The sequence below is a fragment of the Leuciscus leuciscus genome, assembly GCF_965113295.1.
Source record: "Leuciscus leuciscus genome assembly, chromosome: 19".
Taxonomy (NCBI): Eukaryota; Metazoa; Chordata; class Actinopteri; order Cypriniformes; family Leuciscidae; genus Leuciscus; species Leuciscus leuciscus.
The window spans coordinates 35,897,702-35,908,282 of record NC_138743.1 but is presented as its reverse complement, the minus strand read 5'-3'; the positions used below and the strand labels follow the sequence as shown (position 1 = coordinate 35,908,282).

Genomic DNA, 10,581 nt, shown 5'->3' with positions numbered 1-10,581 from the left:
GCAGGTTTAGGGGTAAGGTTAGTGTGTGTGTGTGTGTGTGTGTGTGTGTGTGTGTGTGTGTGATGGGTAGGTTTAGGGGTAAGGTTAGTGTAAGGGAAGAGAATATACAGTTTGTACAGTATAAAAATCATTACATCTATGGAGAGTCCACACAAAGATAGCGAACCTGTGTGTGTCTGTGTGTGAATTTCAGCGGTCCAGGTGAAACCCCCAACCCTCTCTATTGGGATGTCCTGCTCCACGGAGCATCTCGGCCCCGTCCTCGATACTACATCTTCTCCAACCAGCAAGAGGCGCCGTGTGAAAGAGGAAGAGGAAGAGGAGGAAGATGGTGAGGTGGAGGAGAGCTGCTCGAGCTGCACAGAGGAATCAACAGCAGCAGCGTCTGATCTCACCTATGAGTCTGAGGACAGCGACACGTGAGTGTGTGTGTGTGTGTGTGTGTGTGTGTGTGTGTGTGTGAGGACAGCGACACGTGTGTGTGTGTGTGTGTGTGTGTGTGAGGACAGCGACACGTGTGTGTGTGTGTGTGTGTGAGGACAGCGACACGTGAGTCTGTGTGTGTGAGGACAGCGACACGTGTCTGTGTGTGTGAGGACAGCGACACGTGTGTGTGTGTGTGTGTGTGAGGACAGCGACACGTGAGTCTGTGTGTGTGAGGACAGCGACACGTGTGTGTGTGTGTGTGTGTGAGGACAGCGACACGTGAGTCTGTGTGTGTGAGGACAGCGACACGTGTCTGTGTGTGTGAGGACAGCGACACGTGAGTCTGTGTGTGTGAGGACAGCGACACGTGTGTGTGTGTGTGTGTGTGTGTGTGTGTGTGAGGACAGCGACACGTGTGTGTGTGTGTGTGTGTGTGTGTGTGAGGACAGCGACACGTGTGTGTGTGTGTGTGTGTGTGTGTGTGAGGACAGCGACACGTGTGTGTGTGTGTGAGGACAGCGACACGTGAGTCTGTGTGTGTGTGTGTGTGTGTGTGTGTGTGTGAGGACAGCGACACGTGTGTGTGTGTGTGTGTGTGTGTGTGTGTGTGTGTGTGTGTGTGTGTGTGAGGACAGCGACACGTGTGTGTGTGTGTGTGTGTGTGTGTGAGGACAGCGACACGTGAGTCTGTCTGTGTGTGTGAGGACAGCGACACGTGTCTGTGTGTGTGAGGACAGCGACACGTGTCTGTGTGTGTGAGGACAGCGACACGTGAGTCTGTGTGTGTGAGGACAGCGACACGTGTGTGTGTGTGTGTGTGTGTGTGTGTGTGAGGACAGCGACACGTGTGTGTGTGTGTGTGTGTGTGTGAGGACAGCGACACGTGTGTGTGTGTGTGTGTGAGGACAGCGACACGTGTGTGTGTGTGTGAGGACAGCGACACGTGAGTCTGTGTGTGTGTGTGTGTGTGTGTGTGTGTGTGTGTGTGTGTGAGGACAGCGACGTGTGTGTGTGTTTGAAATCCCCCTATTGTTCAGGGAAACAGCTGGGATGGCATGAGATGTCCACTGGGTTCATGTTTTATCAGCTGATGATGTATAGCATGTATCAGTCAAGCGTCTCCAGTAATGTGTTGTGTTGTTGTGTGTTGTGTTGTGTGTTGTGTGTTGTGTTGTGTGTTGTGTTGTGTGTGTGTGTGTGTGTGTGTGTGTGTGTGTGTGTGTAGATCACTCTGTGCTGCTCACTACTATGATGGAAGTGCGGATTGGGAGTATGCCAGCTGAAGATGGCCAGAGTTCAAAAGAGTGAATCCTTTCATCAGACAAACGGCACAGATATACAGTAAGTTGAGCAAAACACTCAGTTGTTATACTCTAATAATCAGCACACGCGTGGATGTACATCTACTGACAGAATGTTGTGCTTTTATTATTTAAAAGATTAAAAAAGGTTTAAAAAAAACCCCAATGTGTCAGACCTCACATGATCAATATATATCATGTCAATAATAATTGAATAAATATCCTGTGAGTCACATCAGTAACTGTGTTCTGCTTTCAGGCGATGTGGACCCCTGCTCATCTGATGATGATGATGATGTTCTCCGTCCCGTACACTCTCAGCCTGACTGCAGCGTCACACACACCAACATCTGTGTGTTCAGTGTGTGGGAACCTGTGCGGAACCGTCCTGGAAGATTGTAAAGTTCTGATCAAATATTTGTTATTTATTATATTGGGTCTTAGCCAGAACTGAATATGAGTTCTGCAAAAGAGCAACATAAACATGCAGTGGAGCTTATTATTGGATCTTCACATCATTTATTAAAACACAAATAAAATAAAAAAAGGATATCATTGAGGATGTAACAGAGGCTTCGGGTTTGTCAGTGCTATAAACATGGATAAATAAATGAGCAAATGTATCAAACATATCAATTAACAATTAAAGGTCAAATAAATGATCCAGGGAATAACTTATATTTACTGAAGAGAAAAGGTTTCAAACTAAAGTATTGTATATATGTGTGCGCGCGTGTGTGTGTGCGCGCGCGTGTGTGTGTGTGTGTGTGTGTGTGTGTGTGTGTGTGTGTGTGTGTGTGTGTGTGTGCGCGCGCGTGTGTGTGTGTGTGTGTGTGTGTATATATATATATAGGGGTGAGCGGGGCACAAACTAACACAGGGCTGGTTTAAAACTTTCCACGTTTTCTTCATCCTTTATTTAAGCAGGTAAATCTGATTGAGAGATCACTGTCTCTCTGGTCAAGACGGCAGCACAGAGTTTCACAAGAGAAGCACTTACAACGCTCCTTTAAAACATTTAGTAAAAGACATGTAAGAGTATCAGAGGTGGCAATATCTCCAGTTCCAGTACGTTCAGCAGATCGCTCCAGGCCTTCAGAACTTCTAACCGAGTGTGTGATAGAGATCTAGTACATGAACTATTTGTATGGAAAATTAAGAGCCAGCATGACGAAACTTAGTGTATTTACTAGTTCCCATATCAACACTATGTAGAGAAAAAAAATGCACCAAAATTCAGAAATATTTGGAAGATATCACTGCAACCATTGCAAAAGTAAATGTGTTCCTGAAACATTGTGCAGGCGGAGCACTTTATATCACTGCGTTACAGTGAGCCCATATTACAACTATGATATTCTATACGTTTATGAATTATACTGAGAAACCATGAGAAAAGAGTGAATGAAGTCAGTGTTTAGAAATGATTAATTATGATTATGTTTTGCACTGTGCTGTATAGCTGTGTTTGCTGTGTGTGTCTGCTGTCAAACTCAGAAATGAGTTTATTTTGAATTATTAAAAAATGCCATTATTTTATATGAAAAATAAATAATTTACATTGAGAAAATATTTTAGTTTGTCTTGTATATTTTTTTTTTATTAGATCAGATAACATTTGAATCTGTCATATGGTCATGTTACAATGAACTCCACCTATGGGGCATGTTGTCACATTTCACTTCCATTCTTTCGGGGTAAATCAAGAAAAAAGTATATACTGTATTGATGAAACAAAACCACATAATTGTACTAGACGTGTGTGAAGTGAATGTGGAAATAAATAAATATCCTGAACCCTAAATGTATTTACACAGACTGAGGAAGTGGAGAAGTGTTAGGTTGTGTCCCGCTCTCCCCCAGTTCTGAATGTTGGATGTTAGGCTCAATGTTTGTGTATAATTATTCAACACATTTTGCTACAAACTCTTGCTAAATAATAAAGGTATTCTATGTAATAGATAGAGAAAAATTAACATGTATTTGACTCTTGTATGCTTGAGAATACAGGAGAATCTGTAGATAATCAACTGTTTCACAACCCATTTATAAAGAAAAAAATGATTTTTTTTTATAGAACTACATATAAATGTAACATGAACCTTTAAGACAAAATGAATAGACAAAATAGAGTAAAGCTTAAATATATTGCGCAATAATAAGCAAACAATTATATAATTAATTCAAAAATCATTCAAACCAAAAACGTGAAAATGTGTTTCTGGGAAGTGAGATGAAGAATGTGAGTGTGGGGCGATGATGGCGAACTGCAGAACAAAATTAACATAAATAAGAATGTAGAATATAGAATACAATATATAAAACCAATTATATTTTGTGCAGTTAATATGTGAAGTGTTCAGCACTTGCTCCCTCTGATTAAATGACTCTTCTTCAGCGTCGATTCACTTTCAAATCAATGTGATCAACAGTTAGATGTTGCTCCAGTAGGTGGCGCTATACACAGATCACAGTTAACCCGCCATACAACACGGAAGAAGAAGAAGAAGATCGTGACGTCACTGATTCTGACCAATGAAAAACAAAAACATCAGCGTCCGTGTGTCCAGTGTGTCTCTGCTCTTCAACATGGCCGTGTCTCGATTACCAGTCGCTGCACTGAGCCTCAAACAGGTACAGTCACTCCTCAGGGTCACTGAACACTAACACACCTGTGTACATCGCGAGGAGTGCTGTTCGACGCGGTCAAAAACAGCGCGACGCGACATCTGTGCAAACATAACTTACATAAATCTAAAAATAAGAGAAGAAATGTATTTTTCTTAAGAAAGCGAATCATTCAGAACTAAATTATTTTATAATATAAGATAATATAATCTATTAGTTAGCGCTTACCATTATAATGCACTTACCATTAATAATATATTTTATGTAAAATTCTTAAGTGTATTTCTCTAACTTTGTTTTCCATATACACGGGTTTCTTGTATACAAACAATACCGGATGCGCGCGCATCCAGGAGGCAAAAAAACGCTATCCGTTATGCCGAGTTCTGTAATAAAAGAATAAAAGAACATTGTAATTAACGTAGATTTCGCATTGTTTGTAATTTTTTGTTGACTCAATAATAAACTGCAATTTCAGAGTTGGATCTGTTTGTTTGTGTTTCATATTAATATAACATTATGTAAAAAGTCCAACTGTTTACGAATCAAAATCCGGACATACTGTGATGCATGTATGAATTATCATGTTAGACTAAGTTAGTAATGTAATAGTCAATGTTAGCAGTGCAGCATCTAGAGCCCGAATTTGCTTTTATATAAGTTAACCTTGTTTACGTTACTTTACGACCTGCAACATTTCATGACTGCACACATATAACGTTACTTACTGTAAATCAAAGATTTGACGGTGGATTATGTGCTGTCATGAGCACATACTAGAGTTTAACTGCTCAACCACATATGAACAGTGAAAAAAATACATGTTTATTTTTTCAAACAGCTATTTAGATCGCAAATTTGACATTCAAATAAATGCTGTTCTTTTGAATTTTCTATTCATCAAAGAATCCTAAATAAAATGTCACAAAAATAAGAAGCAGCACAACTGTTTTCAACATTGATAATTATCAGAAATGTTTCTTGAGCATCAAATCATCTTATTAGAATGATTTGTGAAGGATCATGTGACACTGAAGACTGGAGTAATGATGCTGAAAATTCAGCTTTGATAAATTACACGTTTTCTTTTTGAATGCATTTTAAAATGTATGTTCCAATAATATTTAATAATATTCCTGTTTTACAGAATTTTTTAGCACAAGAGGCTGCTTTCAAAAACATAAAAATCTTACCAACCCCAAACTTTTGAACAGTAGTGTATGGATTTCGAATAAGATAATTATATATATCAGGCCATACAATTGCTGGCCACTTGTCATCCACAATCCAAAGATCGTCATGTATTGCGTAGGGATCCGGCAAGATCTCATCATTGCTTAGAGTAAGTTTTTTAATATTATCGCCACGTACATGTGTGAAGTCATGAAATGTTGCAGGTCGTAAAGTAACGTAAACAAGGTTAACTTATATAAAAGCAAATTCGGGCTCTATAGATGCTGCACTGCTAACATTGGCTGTTACATTACTAACTTAGTCTAACATGATAATTAGCATTTTGATTTAGCGACAACACCACCTGCTACTAGCCTACCCTAAACCCTTTAACGTTACTCTGGTACGAAGGCCGCGGGTCTTTTCTGCCTCCTGGTTGCGTGCGCATGCAGTGATGACGTCGCCGAGAAATCCATGTATAACGTTACAATGAAACAAAGTTAGAGAAACACACTTAAGAATTTTACATAAAATATATGTACACTACTAAAGATATCACATCTGGATTTGGTAATGATTTTTAAATTGTTAAATAAATAAATCTTGAGTTGATCGATCATCTTTTTTTTAATGTCCCCTTATCAATTATGTTTGGTTTGATCTCTCCAAATTCTTTGCCTCAGAAACCGAATCGAATTTTGCCTTAAACTTTATGTGAAAAACTTTATTTTTCTCATTGTATTTATAATATTGAATATGTAAGGAGTATAGCCTAATTATCTTACAATAAAATTGTAAATTACTTTAACTGTCTATTTATGACAAAAAAGTATAAAAAATTGTCAAAACTCTTAAATTGTATGACAAACTTTTGAATGTATCATAATTTGTTAATTGTCAGGGCCTCTTTATAATGAACTTAGTACTGTATTTAGGTTTTTTTGTCTCTTAACTTCCTTTTTTATGAGTAGATGCTCAAATGAATTTCCCCACCATTGACGAGTTATTATATCCAGTGTTAATTTACTTAATTTTATACTTATAGAATTATCCTTGTATCATCTGTTCGCATTATATTTCGATAAAAAACAACAACAAAAAAACGTGAATACATAGACCAACAATTAAAAACATTGTCAAGTAGTAAAACAATGCAGTCAGACGCTCAGGAATGTATGAAAGCTGCGGTATGAAGTGTGTTGTTGTGGTCAGTTTTTGCAGAGACAGAAGGTTCTGGGTTTGTACAGAGATCTGCTCCGAAACATCCGCAAAATCCCACAGGAGTCTGATCGCAGATACCTGAGAGACTGGGCCAGAGAAGAGTTCAAGAGGAACAAGAGCGAGACAGACCAGGTGACCTCAAACACACTACACCTCTGTGTTTCACTGAAGTCTTACAGTGCTAGGAGAGATTTCTGGCCCCATAACAAGAACTGGTCAGTCATAATCTTTATTTTGAAGTGACCAGAGTCTCTAGAGGTCATACATTACAGGATATTTACCACGAGTAAAGGCTGACGGGTCGATCGTGAACGATTCGTTCAGTTTGAACATCTTTTATATGACTTGGGAATAACGAGTTGTCTCAGAGAGCGAGTTGCTGGTGTTTTGTTGGCCACATGTGCGTTTATAAAAAAAAAAAAAAATGTAATTAACTGGGTAGACGAATAAGCAGGAAAAATTAAGCAATCATGATTTACATTTATTTACTAATCTATTAATTAATTAACATGTATTTGTGCAATAAAAGTACCATTTCTGCAACGAGAACACGCTGAGACAAAAGAAGATGAAGATGTGTTCTGGGGACTGGCGTGTTTTTTAAACCAATCAGATTAGAGTAAAACGAGAGTCAGCGAGAAGCTCATTTGATTGGCTACATGATGAAGATGGACCCGCCCTCCTCCTCCTCCTCCTGCTTGAGTGTGAGGATCGTGTAATCGTCCCGGACTCTGTTGTCTTCGGCTGCCGATCGCTGATCTCAGGCTTGCGGTGCTTTTGCCCGTATTTGTGTGAAGAAAAACATGGCAAAACTGTAAGCGTGGACAAAATGTCCGAATTTTGCAAGAATACAGATCCTATTTATGTTGCGTTAGCATGAAGCTCCAGATTCACAATACATGAATTACTCTTATGAATAACAGTTAAATGCTGCAAATTTGACCATTTAAATGTGTTTTTTTTTTTCTTACACTTGAAAATTGTATGAAATCTTCTCTTGCACATGCAAATTTAATGTACACTTTCACAACTCTTACCCTGCGCATGCGATTCTTTATGGCATCATATTATCTTCATATTACCTGTCCCAAATGGCACACTTCATGAGCACTTTCGGTCTTGTGGACTTACAATGGCTGTGTCCATTAAATGAACACTCCCCCGTTTTTTCATATTAAACTATGTTATTCCCTTAACTAAGACGAGTTGATGAATACCTCTCTCGTCTCAGTGCGCGCACTCAATCGCTCTGGCGCGCGGCGACACTTTGATAGCACTTAGCTTAGCCCAGTTCATTCAATGGTATCTAACAGCAATGAATTTAGGGAAGAGGATCAGGCGTGACTTTTTACTGCGCCGAGTCGAAGTGCTTCCAAGTGCTATTCCGCCATACATTATAGTTATCCTTTTTACCCGCTTAGAAAAGCGCCACGTTTTATTTTGTGTCACCATACTTGGTCGTGTAACTGTATTTAAATAGGGAAAACGTGGAGGTGTTTGGTCTCTGTTGGTCTCTAACTTCATCTCTGTTTGGTTCCTAATGAATGAACTGGGCTAAGCTAAGTGCTATCACAGTGTCGCCGCGCACCAGAGCGATTGAGTGCACGCACTGAGACGAGAGAGGTATGCATCAACTCGTCTTAGTTAAGGGAATAACAGTTTAATATGAAAAAACGGTGGAGTGTCCCTTTAAGTCCGTGAGACTGCAGTGTGTCTCATTTGTCATTTTTAGATCTGCTCGAGTGCTCGCGAGCGCCCCCATGTGGTCGATTTGTGCCCTTGATGTGCACTTTTGCCGAGCCAGCGCTGATGCGGACTCCACACAGCAGACTTCTTCCCGACAGTCAAAGCGGCATTACGTCACGAAAGTGCGGACTCAGAGGAAGACCGCGAGTGCTTAGGGTTCCATTTGGGACAGAGCCTTAGCCTCAGCAAACGGTCCTGAGCACGTTCACGACAGTCCCGAGCACAAGCTTCCTGTCACATGATTAGTAATGAGGAAATTAACAGCACATTATTTTCGTTTTTGGGTGAACTGTCCCTTTAAGACAGTTTTAGTTATTGAAACCAACATTTAAAACAATCGCTGAATAAAACAAGCATTTATGACCCAGATTTAACGATTATATAAACCCAATGTGTTCCTTGGTCTCTGGTAGAAACGGCGTTCACACTGACAGGAGATCAGCGGTTACTCTAGCTCTGCCACCGCTGTCCTGATGCATTATGGAGCCGATCACTGTTCCTGTGTTCCCGTTGGTAGTTCGCTTCTCATTCCCAGAAAGTTGAGCTCACCTTTGTCCCATCGCCAGCGGCCGCTGTCACACATGCAGAATTCATAAATGAATGATGTCAGTTTGCTGGATAAAGTTTGACTTACGACATTACATCCAGAGTAAATGTTGTGTGTTTTTCCTCCTCAGGATGTCGTTCGCATGATGGTCACTCAAGCTCAGAATCATCTGGAGGACTTGAGGAAGTCCCTGGCGCTGGCTGGATGCTAGAAGATCCGCTGTTAAACTGCACTGAAGTGTTACACCACTCATTAAAGGGATAGTTCATCGAAAACAGAAAATGCTGTCATTGTCACCCATAAGACTTTAGTTCGTCATCGGAACACAAATAAAGATCTCTCTTCCTTTTGGTCCTTCCATTGAAAGTCCACACACACACACACAACCAAAAGTTTCACGCTTGTAAAAGTAACGGTAAAATCGAGCCGCTCAATCCAAGTCTTCTGAAGAGACATGATCGCTTTATATGATGAACAGATTTAATTAAGGCTGTTATTCATATAACAATCAATGTACATACATAAAGCACATCAAATATGGTCATAACCGTACTTGCATGATACATGAGAAAAGCCTAAATTAAATCTATCCATCATCTAATTGTGTCTATGAACGTTTGAAGTGTCGCTGTTATTGATGAGTGGAAATTTTATTAAATCTCAGAAATCAGGTTTCATTCAAAATATCTTATGGATTTTGAACAATATGAATGTGAGTAAATTACTGGATTTCCTTTTTTGGGTGAACTATCCCTTTAACAAAACATACACTATAATGAGAAAAATCCCTGATATTTTAATGTGTATATATATCTACTTGTATATTTATAATGCACGAGTACTTGTTTTCATTTGCCAAATATTAATAAAAGCCTAAGTAAAATATTCACTTCTCTGAGTCATAATCGATTAGTGTGTAGTTGAAATATTGCATAATTACAGAACGAATACACCCGTGTCTGAGACATCTGCATTACAGTCCCAGAAACACTACATCTTGAGCATCACTAAACATTCCTCACAGATCTGAGACCGTTCCTGAAGAGAATACCTGTCAGGACACGACCCCCTCAAAGCTGCGTTCAAAACCCATCAGGACAAGCTCAAGAACCCGTAAATCTCTGCTAATCATCCGTGTCCCTCAGCTAACCCTGCGAACGGAGGAGCCGGAGAGAGACTGACTGAGACAGAAGAGGTTTACTCCAGGAAAACTTCGATTAGCAGTGATGAGTCATCCCTATGTTCCCACAGCCCTATGTTCCCACGGCCCTATGTTCCCACAGCCCTATGTTTTTCTAATTTCAAAGATTTTTCATGCAGGGTAGATTTTAGTGCTCGTGCTGGTACCGGGATAGCCCAATTACATCCCAGACAAGTCTCCCTCCTGTGAGGGGTAGGTTAGGTATGTTAACTAATGAAGGGTTAGGGTTAGGGAGGGTAATTGTGTGCTGTGTCTAAATTGCACTAGCTCATGGAGGGGAGTTTAATTTTGCTACAAGGGTTCGTCACTCAACCCTATGTTGGAGTAGCGGTGTTGGA

At 40.1% G+C, this 10,581-nt stretch overlaps 2 protein-coding genes across 2 annotated transcripts in view; both read left to right on the top strand.

The window, feature by feature from the left end:
• The window catches only part of LOC309482551 (uncharacterized protein), a 6,377-nt gene extending 3,078 nt beyond the window's left edge, over positions 1-3,299 (top strand). The window contains exons 3-6 of the mRNA XM_082148022.1: positions 194-419; positions 1,652-1,767; positions 1,987-2,498; positions 2,581-3,299. Coding sequence (XP_082004148.1) covers positions 194-419; positions 1,652-1,709 — 284 coding nt within the window. The 3' untranslated portion in view covers positions 1,710-1,767; positions 1,987-2,498; positions 2,581-3,299. The remainder of the gene's footprint in view (positions 1-193; positions 420-1,651; positions 1,768-1,986; positions 2,499-2,580) is intronic.
• Positions 3,300-4,213: 914 nt separating this feature from the next.
• lyrm2 (LYR motif containing 2) lies at positions 4,214-9,790 on the top strand. Its single transcript, XM_082148033.1, has 3 exons — positions 4,214-4,361; positions 6,741-6,881; positions 9,173-9,790. Exons 1-3 carry the CDS (start codon positions 4,263-4,265, stop codon positions 9,251-9,253), a joined length of 321 nt encoding a protein of 106 aa, XP_082004159.1. The 5' UTR covers positions 4,214-4,262; the 3' UTR covers positions 9,254-9,790.
• The last annotated feature ends 791 nt before the right edge of the window (positions 9,791-10,581 follow it).

What these genes read in the sequence shown, in the direction of transcription:
- lyrm2 (XM_082148033.1), top strand. Translation starts at nt 4,263, where the DNA reads ATGAAAAACAAAAACATCAGCGTCCGTGTGTCCAGTGTGTCTCTGCTC. An exon ending in CTGCACTGAGCCTCAAACAG is followed by an intron (nt 4,362 to 6,740) that starts GTACAGTCACTC and finishes TGTTGTGGTCAG; the next exon opens with TTTTTGCAGAGACAGAAGGT. An exon ending in ACAAGAGCGAGACAGACCAG is followed by an intron (nt 6,882 to 9,172) that starts GTGACCTCAAAC and finishes TTTCCTCCTCAG; the next exon opens with GATGTCGTTCGCATGATGGT.